The sequence below is a fragment of the Phlebotomus papatasi genome, chromosome 1, assembly GCF_024763615.1.
Source record: "Phlebotomus papatasi isolate M1 chromosome 1, Ppap_2.1, whole genome shotgun sequence".
NCBI classification, from domain to species: Eukaryota; Metazoa; Arthropoda; class Insecta; order Diptera; family Psychodidae; genus Phlebotomus; species Phlebotomus papatasi.
In genome coordinates this window covers 32,715,444-32,733,896 of record NC_077222.1, presented here as the reverse complement: position 1 = coordinate 32,733,896, position 18,453 = coordinate 32,715,444, and the positions used below count along the sequence as shown (strand labels likewise).

The following is an 18,453-nucleotide window of genomic DNA, read 5'->3' as shown; positions in this document are numbered from 1 at the left end:
CCTTTTCGCTAATTCACTTTTAATTATTGGATTTAAAATACTTTTTTTTCACAAGGAAAAAACAATAAATGTTTTCAATCAACCAGCTGCCATTAGCGAAAATATCACTGCTAGAAAATTTTTAGTGAAGAACCCAGCTGGCACAAGTTTTATATGAGTCGATTACACTCACTTATTTAACGGATAAAAATATTATTTTTGCTTTTTATCAAACTTGAATAGTTATATTATGTTACATTAGTGACTATATTACGAAAATAAAAATAAAAATATTATTTTAAGTGGATTAGTCATAAACGATCCAGATAGCAAAAGTGCCCGGGTTAGGACACTTGACTGTACTTCTTGTAAAAATGTGTATTGCCTCGGGTTAGATTCATTAAGTAGCAAATGAAAAAGAAAGAGTAGTCCTAGGCTTGCATCGACGTCGTTCCAGGGTATCGCACATTTCTTTACCTGGGCAAAAGTCGCCTAACTTCATTTACAAATTACCATGTTATTACGAATGCATTCCTAATTTCACAATTGTGACGTAAAAATTCTTAGTACATACAGTAGAGTCTCCTAAATTCGAACGCCTTTGGGGGGTATTTTTGACATTTCTCACCTCCCAAATTCGAACGATTTTTTCAAAATTAACGAAATTTGTGTGAGATTAAATTGTACTTTGTATGAAATTCCCGTACTTTCTCGCAAGACTTAGTGGTAACATACTTCCTTTTCATTTTACACGACCATAATGTATGTAAACATTCAGAAAGAAGCACATAAATATGATTTTCATTCACCAAGAATACGAACTTTTTAACATAACCTCACAATTGACATTTTGAATCCAAACGGCGTTCGAATTTGAGAGATTCAGATTTGAGAGACTCTATTGTATCTTAATGCAGAGTAGTTTTTTTTTGATCAACTGGTTCCTTTTTTTTAACGAGACATTTTGTAGTTAAATTAATAATTTGCTACTTGGGTAAGTTTTCGATAAAGAATTTTGAAAAAAGTTGAGCAGTTTCTTTTTAAATGTCTAAAAGTTTAAATGGCTAAGTATATTTATTTCTAATATCGCTTTTTAAAATCAACTAAATATATTAACTAGGATACTTAGTTAATTAATTAATTAAAGCTTGATTTCATGAGTAAAAAATTCTAAATGATCTGTAAAATATTCAATTTTGGGGGGTCAGTAAATTTAAAATTGGATAGGGATCCCATTAAACTTTCTTTCAAAAGCTAAGATAATTTTACAATTCATCCGTTGTCTTGAATATTTAAATTAATTAAGTATTTAAATAGAAGACTTACTGTATAAATAATATCTACGGTCATTAGAGTCTCTTCTTGATTCTAATGTTTTCACTTAATATAATTGTAATTTTCCGAGAAATCCGCAAACCAAAAGCTTTTAGAGACTTTTTATAAATACATTACTATCAAAAATCATCTCTAATGACCTAAATTGATCTCATTGCATCAAAAACCCAATGCTAGAAATAATTGGGATATCTGGAGCAAGAAAATTCATATATGTTTCCCTTAAGAGTAATCTCTAAAATGTCCATTATACTGACTTAATTCCTAAATTGAAAGTCAATTTCGGCACATCAATTATTCAAGGGGATGAAACGTTGAAATGTGCAAATTTCAGCAAATGTGAAAATGGAATTTTCTTGTAGGAAAAATGGGGACAATTGCAATTAACCGATAACTTGCCATATTTGCTGAATCGGCCACTTTTTTTTCTCTGTGTTTTCCTACAAGAACTTGGAAGTTAGTGTGGAGTGGAATATGGTTTGCAATGTAATTAGAAGGCACAAACACCAGCCACGGTTCTTGTCTTTTCTGGAGTGATATAATTGTGGGAATTGATAGAGACAACAATGGAGGAAAAATCCATCGGCCTCTATGGTAATTTTGCCCAAAGAGTGTTGGGTGTAAAATGCTAAATTATTCACTGAACACTGACCTAAGCGAATCGTGGGAAATTCTTCGTGCAACTTGCACGCGAATGGGACACGAGACCAAAATTTGCAATTTTTTTTTGAATACAATAAATTTTAGAATTTTTTTTTTATAATTGCATTTTCTTTTTGTAGAGATTTAAGCTTACATTGTAACTGGAAAAAAATCTGTTTGGTGAAAAAGTTTCTGGAAAGCACTAAAGTTATGGTAAAAACTCACGCACATTGCTTGTCGAAGCGTTTTGTCGGCATAAATTGCTGGAGGAAGAACAAGCGGGAATTTCTTAGCCAAACCACAGACAATTGTGAAGAATTTCCCGGAAAACAAGCCTTGAAGGTGTTACTGAAGAAAACTAGTGATAAGATCATTCTTGTCTATGGAAGCTGAGATTCTTTAATTGAATATCCGGTTGAGCCAGGTTAGAATAAAAGCTTAGAACTAAAATTAAACTAAAAGAATTCATAAATCGACTTTATATGACTTGCCGAAATAGCATAAATTCGAGCTGACCTTAAGTTTAAGAGAAATAATTTAAAACAAAATTTAGAAAAATAATTTGATGTTATAATAGGAGTATATTTTAAAGAAGTAAAATTGAAGGAAATTTAGTCTTTCAAAAAAAAATGAAAGTTATATTCGAAAACACCTGAATATATAAACGCTATTTCGAAAAAGGTTGAGGTAAGCTCTCTTTAAGGTAAGGTAAGGTAAGGTATTCTCTTTTCAAAGTGAAGTTGTTAAACTTCACTTTGAAAAAAAAAACTTGTTAAAAGAATTCACTTGTTAAAAAAATTCATAAAAAAATTAAAATTAAATTCAAATTTATAAATTGGTACTCCAAACCGATGACAGCTAAAATACCGAAAGCCATACTCCCGATAAATTAAAATCCCGAAAGCCAAAATCTCGAAAACCAAAATTTCGAGAAAAAAACCCGAATAAGTCAAATTTGTCAGTTGATCGAAATCAAAAAAAAAAATTCCAAGTCATAAAAAATTCCTTGCCTGCAGCAAGTGCGGGTATAATCGTGGGAGTAGTTATATGACTCTTTTTTCAATTCAGGATTTTGGCTTTTGGAATTTTGGCTTTTCGAAATTTTGGCTTTCGGAATTTTGCTTTTGGGATTTTACCTTGGAGTTTCGCTTTTCGAGATTTTCGCCTTTAGTATTTTTTTATAGAAAAAGAACATTTTAAAGTTTATTCTTTTAAATCTTAACTCGTATAAGGGTCTTGACAGACCTAAGTATTAGCTTAGAGACGACTTAGCGTAAATAATTCGAACGAATGGTAAAACTACATTTCCATCATTGTCCACTAAGTCGCCTCTCGGCTTAAGTCGTTAGTGTGTCCAGGGCATAACGCTGTATAATGTTCAGCTAATAAGTTGAATAGAAATTTGCGTGATAAGTCACTCCAAGCACAGGCTTGAAATTTTACAAAATTTTCAAAAATACAAAAAATTCAAAATTATATTTCGAAATTTTTAGTTGATTAATAATTAATAATTTAAGCAAAAAAATATTTTAAGGATTTCTTAAACGTATCTTTGTCGAAAATTTGATTTAAAATTGTTGTAAAATTATTAGAAAGAAAAAGCCGTTTTTAGATTTCCTCAACCCTTTAAGGACGATTGGGTCCGCGGTGACCCAAAAAGGAAATTTTTCCTACGGTCATCCAAAGATGTGTTATGCTCTCTGGATCAGAAAAAGTGATTTTTTCTGATCCCCATTTTTTGACCCTCTCGTCCTTAAAGGGTTAATCCGAAAAATAGACAAAAAAGAAATAGCTAATATATCATACCATTTTTGCAAGGTTGGTCTTTTAAAGACCTTCCAGAAATAAAGTTATAAGTAGAATTTCAAAAACGCCAAATTTTTTAAGACATTATTTTGGAAAGATCTTATGAATCTACGTGCTTACAACTGGAGTTTAAAAACTTAATAGATCAGAGATCGGATTCAAAAATAAAAAATCAAGACATTTTGACTTTCGGATAATTCTAGTGTCTCATCTAATTTTTTGTTAGAATTTCGAAGTGTCCCGCTACTGTCTTCATCGTCAAAAAATTATTCAAAATCGAAGTTAAATTGAGAAAAAATCGTTTAAGACCGAACTAGATGTCTTAAAGCCCGCGATCCCATTATGTACAACCGCTTAAAAATTAATAAGCGAAAAGAAAACGGTATAAAGGCTGTTTTAAAACTGATTCAAAATAGAATAATAGAATTAAATAGAAAATTGTCTTTGAATAGGGGGAGGTGGGACTGCATTGAAACGTAATTTTTTGCATATTTCTAATATTGTTTATAACGCAATGGAATTCAGATATAAAACACAAATTGTGGATTTAGGTCCAGCTTTCTTTAGAAATATGTGAAAATATCACTTTTTCTAATGACCTAAAAAATTGTAGGGATATTTCTTTAAAGACCGAGTGTATTTAGGTACTGGACACTTGGTAGGTCCGGATCGATTTTATAGGTTGGGAGTTGCCATAACCTAGGAAGCTTAAAAAAAAGATTATCATATGAATATGAGTACGACCAGAGATGGTTGACCGAATAGTAGCCTCACAATAGCTGTGATTATGAAAGAATCACAACTAAAACGACATGATTCTCTCGACAAACAACTTCCCAAGAGTATCGTCAATGGATATAATTTTGTCGATTGTAGAATAAATTTTCCATAAATTTCCACAATTCACCTGATGCATCTCCATTTGGCGTGAAATACAGGGTTTTTTTTTTCTTTTTGAACAATAAATTGCAATCATAATGCGATAAATCCCATGAGAAGGTTGATGACGATTTGGCATTCTTTCTAATGAGCTTTATAGGAATTCCATCAATTTGATCCGCTTGTGACGGAATTAAATGCCACCAAGATTGATTAATCGAAAGGTGCCTCATGTTTTCATGCATTTCCCACAAACAACCACGATTATGCCGCCAAGAATGGGTCAAAGGTGAATCGCACATAAAATTGCCGGAGAATTCTTTTCGCTCAATTTCCAATTGAAATAGACACTTTTCCATACCCCTTCATCCTCCATTGGAATTTTTTCTCTCTCTATACCACAATTGACTAAAAAAAAGTACACAGAGACAATAGGAAAAATTCTTGTTCCGAGAAAAATTGCACTCTTTGTCTTTTAAGTGTTGAGAAATCTTCCTCGCCAATGAAACAAGTGAGAGATTGAGAAATTGAGAGCAATTCAGAATTTGATTAATTTTCACTTGTTTCCACTTTGCAATTGCAAAAGGATGACTATTAAACATGCAGTAGTAATTAGTTTATTCTGCATCATGTAATCTCTAACAATAAAATTAATAACTTTATTCATTCAAAACACAATTTTTACATGACAAAACATAATGCCACTTCATGAAACGGTGTTTATTGGGAAATTTTAGGAAATTCTCTTCAAACTGTTCAACAAATCATTCAAATTACCCGAGATATTCCCATGCAAACTTCCAACGACTGTGTCCACATATTTCACTGATGATTTATTGGTTGTTTTAGAGCAATATGCAGTTAATAAAATTGATGCTTTTAACTTTTTCGAGGTGTATTTCGGAATTGAAGGGCGTACCTCAATGTGCGGTATTTTATGTTGAAATTAAATCAACAAGTGGAATTATAAGAATTATTGGAAAAGTACACAAATTAAACATTTATTTGCATCGTAAAATATGACTATAATTTATTCTTCATAAAAATTTAAATTTAATAGTTTTTTTCTCTTTAGTCTTCTCTATTAAGTGACGTTTTTCGCAATGAATACATTATTAGATTTCTTTTGAAATGTAAATAAAAATATTGAACAATTAAACGCACTACAAAGCAGTAAGTCGTTTATTTAGTTAGTAAATTGAAAGGATTAAGGATTGAACTCAGCAGATTCTTCAACTACCGGATATGACATTTATAAAATATTGTAAATTATTGCAATTGATATGATTTAAAAAAATCATAGTCTTACTTAAAATTATTTTGAAGGTTTGAAACATTTTGATTCCTAGTTTCGTTGCTTTTATCAGTTTATTTCTAGCCCTATCTAAACGAAGAGATAAAATGCAAAAACAGATGATATTTTTTTTTTATTTTATTAAAAAATATTTATCTTTAAGTTATTGATAAAGCTTTTGAAGTTTCATCAATATAATTCTCTAGAGTGCATTCGTTAGAATAAATAATAAACTCAATATTCCGTACGTACTTTGATAACTCAAAACTATTTACTATTTTACTAAGTAAGGGTGGTAAAAAATTATCATGATGGATCTTCTAGAAGAATATTTGTTTGAAAATAATTTGAAAATCCTATAAACTCTACAAAAAAAATCAAGTTTTTTTTAAAAATTCCTGTGAGTTTCCATTCAATTTGAAAGAGATTTTCCACTAGAAGTTTCAGAATAATTATTAAAAATTATTATGCAATTTAATATTCTTTGCACTACCGTAATTGAAAAAAATAAAAATGAACAATATTTTTATTGATACTAAAAATTTGCAATTATTGCGGGGTAAATAACATCTTCGTTTCTAAGAAATATAGAAAAAAGGAGTGGCAAAGTGTTCTATGCTCTGTGAAGTGCTCGAATTCGTGACTTATATACTACATCTCAAAAGTACTTTCGCAACATTTACCGTTTACCGATTCACAACCAATTCAAACCGATTCATTAATTATACAAAAAAATCGTCCGAAATAACTTAGTAATAAATTAAATTGAATTTCGGATAAAAGTTAGTTATCGGTTACGAACTGGTTCATTACCGGTTGGAATCAGTTCAGGCTTATCATGAATTATAAGGCCTTTCCAATGATCCCAAATATGACCCCATTTAGTTGAGGAAGATGCTTTCTAAAGCTCTTTTAACCCTTAAGGGACGGTTGGAACACCGGTGTCCCATAAAGAAAATACTTTTTAAGTTTGTACGTAATTGCAAAGTAAAAAGTTGAATGAATCTAGGATATTTTTTCAAAGTCTCCAGGTATTTGCTATATAGTAAATATTTAAATTTAAAAATGACGAATTTTCAAATTCTCATATTGAAAAAATATTTTAATTATTTTTTATATTTCCATTTTTTTATGCAAAACCGTTTCGGAAAAAGAAATTACAGTACTCATACATAATATTTTTCATTAGTTTGAAAATTATTATTCATTGGTATATATAGTCAGAAAAAATACTTAAACTTTTAGGCTATTTTTGTCCCTATCGCTCGTAGAGGTAAAAAAAACATCGAATCAGACTCCGTTGGATTTTCTAAAATCAGATATAAGACGTTTCATTGATTTTGTTTATCAGTTAATTTTTTATTGTTGATTTTCGGTCCGTAAAAAGTGTCTCGCCGTTAAAGGGTTAACCTTTATATTTGAAAAATCGTAATTAGGAATAATTCAATGGTATTTTCGTATATGGATGAATGTTCGCCTAGGTAATCTATAAAACACATACAAAAATTTAAAAAATCACACGACGCGTTTTTGAGTAATCCCAAAAAACGTGGTTTTGCCAGTGAAGATGAACGGTAAGGATGAGGGGCATGTTAAGGATCAATGGGTCTTCTAATTGGAGGGGGGCGACGGATCCCCGAAGGGCTTCAGACCTAAGGCTTAGCCATATTACTTAACATCTTTAATTTCTTATCAGTCAAGAATTTTTATATAATTTGAAAATAAGATTCGATTATTAAAGACAAATGATCAATTTATATTCTGAAAGACAAATAAAATTAATATCTATTTAGGATTTTGAGACTTTTGGGAACTGGGCTAAACTTCTAGTATGAAGACCGCTTAACCGTTTGACTTCTAGGTGTGATAACGGCCGTACAAACGGACAGGCAGACAATCAAGGTGACGTCATTTCTCAAAAGTCGTCTGAAATGCAAAGATGTAGGGGAAAGCGCGCTACCTTCGGACAATTTATGCTTCGCACAAATCACTTCTTTCAATGTGTTATAAATTAATTTTTATTAATTAACAAATTTTCAGAAAAAGCTGTGGGTGAAATCCATAAGGAACATGGAGAATAAATTGAATTGTCCGAAGCTTGAATCGTCCGAAGGTAGCGCGCTTTCCCCTATTGAGAAAAATTGTGTCCTCTGTCTGTAGAGTTCGAGAAGTAAAATAATGAAAAATGCGAAGATGCTTTCAACTGCCAGCTCAGAGTCTCAAAAATATCTCACAGAAAAGCTGTAGTAAACGAAATGCAAATAGAGGAAACTGGGTCAGCAGTAGCCAAGAGTAGAATTAGATAGTAGTGGGATGTTGTAGTTTGCCTTAACACTCTTCTTACTACTTCTTAATCCGAGAAATCCGAAAAAGTCAAAATAACATTCCATAAATGTTAATTTTACCCTGCAGTATTGATCCAAAAACGGTGTAAATATTACCCTTTTTAGGTGTATTATGGGTTAAAGTTATCCTTTCATGTTGATTTTACCCTTAAAAGGTGTAAAATTAACATTAAAAAATGTTGATATATTTTTACACCCAAAAAGTGTTAAAGTTATGACGAAAAAAAGTTAATCGCAACCTCTTTTTTTTCTGTGTTATCACTCTTATTAAAATACTTCATTTCAAACAATTTAATCGGCTTAGATTGCCCCGATATCCCTTATGAAGATTTCCCATGAAATTGTAAACAGGAAAAAAAATCTTTTGATTCTTGAGATATTTCAGATTTTAAATGAAACTGGACCTTATTATGATATGATTTAGCTCAACAAACTAATTGGGAAGCTAAATTATATCACGATAAGACTTAACTCCATTTAAAAATAGGGGAAGAAAGCCTAATTTTAAAGATGACCCAATTCGAAGGTGTCCCACTACCCCTTAACATGAGATGATAGCACCTCTGGTGTTAGTTTTTCAAACTAGGCTAGTTCTAAAGAATTCTCAGTCACTTTAAGACCTTCAATTTCCCCCGGTGAAGAATCAAAGTGGTTGACTACAATCAGAGCCATAATCACTTCAATATCAAAATATTGAAAAATCGTTTTGCCTAGACTACAGGCGCCAAAGTTAATTAAATAAAAATTTCAGGCACTTCCAATTCGAAACAACTCAAAAACAAACATAGTTTAAAATTTTTGTAAGGTAATATCGTAAAATTGGGTTTTAAGATTTTCTTTCCTAAACTACCTCACTAGGTATTAAGTGAGATAGGTAAGTTAGGCTAAATTAAACCAACATAATCCAGAGGTTAGTCATTTCTAAAGTGTAAAAAAATGAAGAATCATCGCGGATGTGATCTTGACCTTTGTCCAGGAAGATTCACGACAACCTACACAATTTTTTAATTTTATCAATCTCACGAAGAGACCACAATGTCATTTTCGTGATTTCCAGAGTATAATTTAATTCCATCAACTGTTCTCGTCAATCACTTTTCTCAGTTCTCATATGGAAAATACAATTAAGAAAAAATATTTTTTCATCTTTCGAGAACGAACGCGCCGATTAGAAACGCTTCGTTCAAAAGACACCAAGTGAACAAGTTTTTTCCATTATTAATTTCAGCTATTAATATCACGCGAAAAGTGTATTTGTGACATGTTTAATAACAATACATGCATACTTATCACGTCACTCATTGATTTGAATTGGTAATTAGGTGCTGGATCATAATGTGCAAGAGAATGAGACATGAAGAGGAATGTTGTTCAGTCAGGGAAGTTGTGTGTTCATTGCTTTTTCTTTCAGAAGCTTTTATCAAAGCCTTTTTTTCCAGCAAAAAAGATTCATTAGCAAAAGGTTCTGATTGACTTGGGAGGATCTTTTTCAATGGAAGTATTCCGAAACCCACGCATTTTGCATCTCGCAGATGTTCAGTTAAGGCAATATGCTGATTATAAATTTATTAAGTCCTACTCAGTCTTTTCTAGCACGGTCATCAATTGCATAAAGAGAGAAAAATTGCAAAAAAAGTCATTACAATAAATACACCTTCTTTATGAGTCAATTTATTGTGGCAGTAAAGTGTTTGTTGCTTCTTTTTTAACTAGCTTCATTCTATTTTTCCAGCTATTTGAGGTAAAAGGTGTAAACTTCATGGAGGTTAATATTTTTTTGTCAAACAAGCCTGTAAAATCAGGGGGTGAGCAACTTACACAATTTTACTTAATGTATGCGAATGTGAATCCTGATCCTGATACTTGAAATTAATGAAATTATTTTAGGGTGAAAATAAATTTGATATTTCTGGAAGCTTAAGATCCTTTGATACCCTGCGTGCGAGCCGGCTTAGCGTTGGAGATCAGACTCCGAAGCAAAACGAAAAGACGGAAGTAAATTTAGCATTCGATGGATATGCAATGAATTAACTCTTTAAAGACGAGAAGATTTTCGTTGACCGAAATTCAGCAATAAAAATGAGACCGATAAGATAAATAATTAAGCGTCCACCTTGATCTTCTAAAAATGTCCTACATTTCTGTAATCTTCCATCAATTTTCTATTACGTACAAACATTCGAAAAATAACTTTAGATAGTTGGAAACAATTTTTGCTTCATGACGGTTAATTATGGTAAACTAATTGGTTTATGATGCAAATGTACGAGGATTGAATACCCTATAGATGACCGAATAACTTCTGGCATTGAAGGTATTACAGTGGGACCTCGATAGACTCAACTAATTATTTCCAGGCCTGTTGACTCCATTGGATTCGGTGCCTCTATCGGAGTCGGAAAATTTATTTAAATTTATTTAATTAATTAGAATTTATTTTAAACTTTTATTGTATGAAAGAAGAGACTGATAGTTGTTCTTTTCGTTACGTCATAAACTATGGCTCTAAACTTCACAAAAAGAGCAAAAAAACCAAATTTTCTCATTTTCTTCCTGTTCTGAAAAATGGGCGCTAAATGGTTAGAGATATCTACTTGGAGACTTCAGATGACCCCCTAATCAGTCAACCTGGGGATTATTATTATGGTCCTTATTTCCCCCCTACCACTCCCCTTCACCGCCAAAATCGTTTTTTTTTCTGATTACAGGAAAACACATCATACGGAATGATATGGCTTAATAAAAAAAAATCTTAAGACAAAAGAGAAAAGATAAGAGAACTTTAAATCGGTCAAAACGCTTAAAATCACGAAAAAAAAACTTATTTTGTCGAAATTTGATTACACTAGATCCCGGCATTATGCACATTTTCGGGACCGAAAAAAATGCGGGAAATGGTATTATGCATCGAGAAAATTTGTATACCCGCAGGGGCTTTCTTTTGAATAAATCGGGCGTAGAACGAATTTCGCACGGAGTAAAAGTAGTTCAAACAAAAAGATTCAATTGTTTAATAGAAATGCATTAACAAACAGTACTTTTTGGCCAGAGTTCTTCAATAAATGGTTAGAATATTTAAAAAATTTACCTTTAATTTTAATAAAACTTTAGAAATTAAAGTTTTATTTTGAAAAAGTAGAAAAATGTTTTTAAATTTCCCGCGTCGAAACATAGTATACATTCAGGAGTATTTCAAAAATGATTTCATAAATTGACTCCCAAAAGTAGGCAAACTTGCATAATTGAATGTGCATAATTCCGTCAGGTGCATAATCCCGGAGGACTTAATGCCGGAACTGAGTGTACACTGTTAATATACGAATTTCATCATAATATTGTTTTTCATGTGTTAAAAACTTTACATTCATACACCAATACACTGATTTTAATTTCGAAAAAGTCATACAATATTATTAGATCAATAATAATGGAAAAGTTGACTCTATCGAAGTCAATTTGGGTCCAAGTTGACTCTATCGGAGTCCGTAGAGTAAAAAAAAATAGCTGGTTGACTCTATCGGAGATTAACTCTATCGGGAGTTGACTCTATCGAGGTCCCACTGTATTTACTTATATTCAGTTTGTAAGGAATGTAATATTAATAAAAATAAAAATATTATTAATTATGTATTTAATTTGATGTAGAATAAGGCCGAAGCCCTTGGCCATCGATTGTTTACTGGCCAGTCTTTGCTTTCATGCCTAAATTATGTGACACTTTTACGTTTTTCTCTTTTTGATTATAAGGGAAGAGCACCACGGATCGGAATGTTAAGAGACATACTTCGTATTTAATTGAAAATATAAGCTACAAAATACTGTTTGGTATTTTTGAGTGTGTTAATATTTTCATTTTTACCAGTCTATATTATAACTTAATAAAAAATAGATGTAATTGCAAACTTGTACTCTGTACCTCGGATCGTCACAATTTCAAACAGGTGTCTCTCGAAATGTGGTTTGATAAATAAAATCTGAGCTAATGTACTGTATTATTGAGAAAGTTAAATGCTAAAAAGTAGCTAATAATTTTTAAAAATTCATTTGATTTGGAGCAACAATACCGTAATAACCTGACGATCCGAGGAACACTGCCGATCGCTGGTGCTCTCCCCTTACACATTATTTTTAAATTTAATTTTTGTTTATGGACAACATGGTCAGTGAATCTAAATAACGATTCTTTATTAACATGAACTAAAACAATATTTAATGAAGACTAATCAATTTTAATGAAAATCCTCGAAGGAAGAATATTTGCACTTAACAGTTACTAGACTTCCATCAACATAAGCGATCTTTCACATTTTTTGTAAGACTCTTTCCACACCGAAGTTTCTATAACACATTTTTAATTTAAATTATACCCCAAAATTTAATTATTTTAGTGTATTTACATTCTAAAAAGAAAAAATATTTGAAAGAAAAAAATACATTGACTATTTGAAGAATAAAATTCATAATTTTAATTAATTCAGTTGCTTGGCCGAAGTTATGGCCTTGACAGACTTGAGGATTAGCCGAGAGACGGCTTAGCGTAATTATATTAGAAATAATGGTTAAATTACATATCCATCATTTTCCACTAAGCCGTCTTTCTGCTTAAGTCGTAAGTGTGTCTAGAGTATTAGAGTCACAGCGGCCGAAATTTGGCACACTTACCCTATTTTCTTTTAAATCCCTAAATTGTTTTTTATTTTAAATATAGGTACAAACTAAATTGAATCTTCAATGTTGAAACTGAATAAGATACTCCACGAAATGTTTCTCAACATTTATATTCCTTGCATAATTAATTACAATGTACAAATTGCAGAAACTTTGAAAATCAAACTCTATCGACAGTCAGCTTTAGTGTACTTTTTGGAATTTTTGCTGAGTTACATGCCCCTTGGGGAACTGCAGTATTTAGTCTTGCCTTTTCCAAACACAATTGTCTCTTGCTAAGAAAAAACATTCTTTTTATGTCGTGCCAAATTGACACAATTTTCTCACCTTTGGCCACCTTCTTCCGGTACCAAAACAGTCTCACTTTAAACTTGCACAATCCCTTTAGAGTCATTCATACATCATTTTAATTGTTTTTGTGGACAAATTTATTGTTGAAAGATCTAATGCTTCAGCAATTTTTCACTCAACTTGTACGACTTTTTTTCAGTTGAAAATTTATCTCTTGTGATTAAAGAGTGACTAAAAGGGTAGTTATGATAAAATTTATATGCGCAATATTAGCACAATTGTCGACAAATATTCATGAGAATTTTTCATTGATATTTTCTGTGGAGAAAATTGCTTTAATGGAATTGTGTGAAGATGATTTTCTAGTTAGTACAAATTACATATTCAGAGGAATTTCTTGTTGGGGGGCTTCTCATCGACAACAAGTCTCTTTCTCTAGATTTCTTAGGCGAATTTGGCGGAATCACTAAATTTGGTGACTGTAAATCTGATTCTTCAAGAACACCTGTGGTGTATTATATACAATTTCGAACGCCTCTCTGATTATATCGAGCGAAGTTTATATATAGATATTTTTGGAAACTACAATCTATGTTTTATTATTTCCCAATGATCTTTGCCAAAAACTCACAATAATCACTTACCATTTTATCACTGCACCCTAAATAATTTAAATATCTTGCGCTGAATTAAATAAAACACCACAAAATTATTAATATGATTATTCAGCAATTCAGCTGCTTTTTTTTGTAAAGTCAGAAAAAACACTAAAATGCGTGAAATTTCTCTACCAAAACAAAAAAAAATACAAAAATGAGGAAGGTGAGTAGAAATGTGATGGCCACAAGATTCGCTGATGATCACAGAAAGAAATTAATAATCCATTGAATTTCTTGACACTGAAGGTTTTTCCATGGATTGCCTTCGGTTTTTCTCTATACCACCCCGATCTTTAATATAAAATTTTATTGCGATAAGAATAAAAAATCCCAAATTTGATCTTTCGGTCCCGTCTTGGACTTTTTTCACTTGAAACAGAAAAGTCACTGGCACAGTAATTTTTCTAAAAACTTTGAAACTCCAAGAGGCTCCAAAAGTTCAATTTAGAGGGTGAAGACGTGAGGACTAAAAAAATCGCGATCCGATCGAGTCTTGAGTCGCTATGGAACTGAACAGACAGCAGAAATCGCGAATTTATTAACTTGCTGCCCAGGTAAACAGTCAGATATTACACCTCACTCCCCGCCAGAACCGCCAATGGTAGCACAACTTGGACAAGCAGGGAAGAAAGACTTCCAATTGCAGTGATATTGGTGTGAGGTCTTTCCTGGTTTTCCCTAGTATTTCTTTTTTAAACTCTTTTTCCCATTTTTCTTCACAATTTTCAACAAAATTATTTGATAGTGATCTTTTTGTAATTTGATAAGCTTTTCGATAAAAGCTTCTTTTCTTTTCAAATAGTAACTCAACTATTTTAATGTTTTCACAGATCGAGACTTCAAAAAATGTTTTAAATAAATTTGACTTTAGATTGATCTTTCTCAGATAATTTTCGACCAATAAAGAGGATACAAGGAAAATTCTTGATTCGTTGTCCTTATTTCCTCTACACTGCTGATACGTTTCGAAAACGGTTTACTTTCTGGTTTCACAAAATTATAAAAAAAATTGTAATAAAATTATAAAAACCTTACACTTGGTGTTTTTTTGTAAATTTAAGTGACATCTCTGCTTCCAGCAAATATTGAACGACGAGTTAAACTTATTAGGCAGGATTCCGCACAAGATTAAAGTCGATCTCTGTAGATTTCTAGATCATTAGAAAATTATTTCAAAAATAGTAATAAACCTAGAACAACTTATTGTAGATGAGTTTCTACTGCGCAAACTCTACAGAGAAAGCAGTATATATTATATATAATTCCTTGATTTTTTCACTCCCTAAAATTTCCACCTTGCAACCTCCGAAAAATATTTTTCCCAAGATATGCCCACTTTTCTAACTATTTCTGAGTGAGAAATGAATATTACACTGTTTGTTCGTTTGGCCGTCTGTATCCGGCCGTTACCACGCCTATAGAGCCCAAACGCTTAGAGAGAGAGGCTTGGAACTTTTGGAGGACCCCCACCGCCCACAAGTCGACCCTAGGACAATTGAGACGCTCAGAGCAGAAGTGGTCTCTTTGTAAGCATTTCCCTATTAAAACAGTCCACTCAATTAATATGCCCGTCATTTTCCATCAACCGCTCCTTTTCCTCTACAAAAACATGTTTTTTGAATTGCTCGAAAACACACCGTGAAATTTTTTTTTTCAATTTCTCAAGGACTGACTATTTTTCGGGAGGTTAGAAGTAGTAAATTTTGTTTCATTGATCGAAAGCTCTGAAGGTCTGAAGTTTAGTTATATTGTACTACAATTTGTGTCCGATTTATCCCATAAGGGCGAAACTGTTGAAAGAAACAAAAATAGGAGGATCTTCAAAAAGGTAGAAAGAAAGCTGAGAGTGAGGAGTCAATACACCAAGTTGACTTACGATTTTTAACCGATGTATAGGGTAAGTGTGCCAAATTCCGGCCACATTTTTTGTTCCTCGAATTTTCATGAATTTTTGGCTTTTACATACTCTAGAGCAGAGGCGTGCAAGAACCGTTGAAACCGAATAAATGGCAAATAAAACATGTACGTCAATGGTCAAAACGCTACTATAACAAAAACTTATTTTGACGTTAATTCGGTTTCAACGGTTTTTGCACACCTCTGCTCTAGAGATTATACAATGCAAAAGAATAACAAAAAATGTAGTTTCGACAAACAAGATGACGTGAAAAAGACATTTGAAGAATTCCTGATGGGCAAAGAACTATGAGAATGAAGGTGGCCGAAATAGGGCTACAAAGCTATATCTACATTTTTATTCACTTTAAAATGTATTAAGAATGATTTTAGGCTAAATAAAGACGATAAACTGTCTACAAGTTTCCAAGCAACACTCCTTAAAAAGAAGTAATAAAAATATTCAATTTGTATTAATAATATTACATTTAAAACTTGAGACCTTGGCGCTTGCATGCAACTATGTCGAAATTTGTCACACTTACCCTAAGCTTTGCTGAAAATCTCAAGACGATATATCTCTTATACGGGCTTCAGACCTAAAAGGCTTTTAAGTCTTATATTCAAATGGCTTTAGGGAGAAGTGCCCATGCTTTGCACGGTCCCAAGCTTCATAATGACTAAATTTTTCCTATGTTTTTCAATTAATGTGACTCATCGCACCCATATTTTAAAAACAAAGGGAAAGTGTCCTGTTTTTAAAATATATTGCGGAGTCATATTTATTCATAAACATAGGAAAAAATTAGTCATTATGAAGCTTGGGACCGTGCAAAGCATGGGCACTTTCTCTTATTTTTCCATTTGGATTATTAAAAGCAAATGATCTGTTAGATTCTGAATTAGAATCAATTTAATTGGTTGCTAATATTTAGGATTTTAAGATCTTCGGACACTGGGCTAAACCTCTAGTTTAAAGACGGTTTTAGTTTGCGAGCTATTTAGTTCGAAAGAGCGAGCAAACTGCTTAGACGCTGATTGGTTTTACCCGCTACACCTAATTAAGGAGAGGCTAAATACGATTTTCTTTTTTGAAATTTTAAGTAGGATCGATTATAAAAAGTCTTTATTTTGAACACAAGAAGTTTGTATGCATTATAGTTACTTTATTTTTTTTAGTTTTGGATATATAATACTTTAGAGGTTATCTAGGCGGATATTTCGTCCTTAAACGAAAATACTGTTAAATCATTCCTATAATAACGGGTTTTTAAAGTCAAAGGTTAAAGTCAAAGAAATTGTGTCATATTTGCGATCATTGGAAAGTTCATTGAATTTTTAACAAGCCTGAACCGATTCAAATCGATTCTGAGTCGGTTCATAACCGATAACTTATTTTTATCTGAAATTAAATTATATTACTCCTGAGGTGTATTTTGGGCAATGTTTTGAATGACCTTTAAATTGGTTCAAATCGATTGTGAACCGGTACTGAACCGATTATGAGCCGATAAGTAACTTTTGTCCGAAAATCAATTCTTTATTCTTAAGGTATTTTGCAGCATCTTTGGTGTGATTTATAAATTGGTTCAAATTGATTGTGAACCACTAAACGGAAATGATGCACAAGTACTTTTGAGATATAGGATCGAAGTAATGAGTTCGAGCATTTTGCAAAGCCTAAGACGCTTTTCCACTCGTTTTTAATAAAAATATTGAAATACTAAAAATTCAAAATTAAATAAATAATTTCAAAACACCGGGGATATATCCAAAAATTTATGTGTATTAATTCATGATGTACAAAATTTGTAAGCACTTCCACGAATTACCCGTAGTTATTTTAATATAAAATAATTATCTAAACTCTTCACAAATTGTTGTGCTTCTGTCTGATAGATTTTTTTGAAACTCAAAGTTCTTTAAAATATCAGTTGGGAAAAATCTTCTTAATTTATCTTTCTTATCATAATTTCAAAAGAATTTAAATTTCCGTTAAAGAATAATGTTCAAACAATCATAATTTTATCCATCATCACATTTGACTCTTTACAGTAGCAAAAAAAGCAATTTCTATTAAATAGCAGACTATTGCTGTACCTCTTTATGATGATTCAATCGGATTTTTTGTGTGAGTTCAATTGTGAATGAATTTCACAAGTATTGCAAAGTTCCCCAGTCCAGTAAACTTCTTGAAAATGATTGAGAACTACAAATCATCATAAAATCTCCCTTAGGAATATTCCGCTGCATAACAATAATTTCTCAAGAAGGTTCTTAAGAAAATGCGGCAGGTCATCGAACGGTATGTTTACCAATGCATGGAAATTTCCAAGATGAGGGATCTCTCTTAACAAAAGGACTCTTTGACTGGGACTCTGACGCACTTTCAGGTGAGGCCACATTGTATTATTAATTACCCAATTTTTAGCTGAGCTTTGTTTTTTTTGAGCATTTTATAATAATGAAATTCTCTTTTAAAAGATTACTGTCATTTATATCGAATTATCCTACTCAATAGACAGACAATCTAATTTATAATTTAAATTCTGATTTTCTTGATCATTAAATGTCATCAAACTTAAGCGTTTGTTAATCTGTATTATCCCACAAATTTTCTCACTTTCGCATTTAGCATAGTGTTAATTTGTGAAACAAG

General features: G+C 31.9%; 1 protein-coding gene across 2 annotated transcripts in view; it reads right to left on the bottom strand.

Moving 5' to 3' along the window:
* The window catches only part of LOC129798846 (elongation of very long chain fatty acids protein 7-like), a 147,029-nt gene that overhangs the window by 101,796 nt on the left and 26,780 nt on the right, over window positions 1-18,453 (bottom strand). The window contains exon 1 of one of the 2 annotated variants that reach the window (XM_055842251.1): window positions 13,884-14,410. The exons of the other annotated variant lie outside the window; for it this stretch is intronic. Coding sequence (XP_055698226.1) covers window positions 13,884-13,886 — 3 coding nt within the window. The 5' untranslated portion in view covers window positions 13,887-14,410. Of the gene's footprint in view, window positions 1-13,883; window positions 14,411-18,453 lie in introns of those variants that run through there. 2 annotated transcript variants of the gene reach the window in all.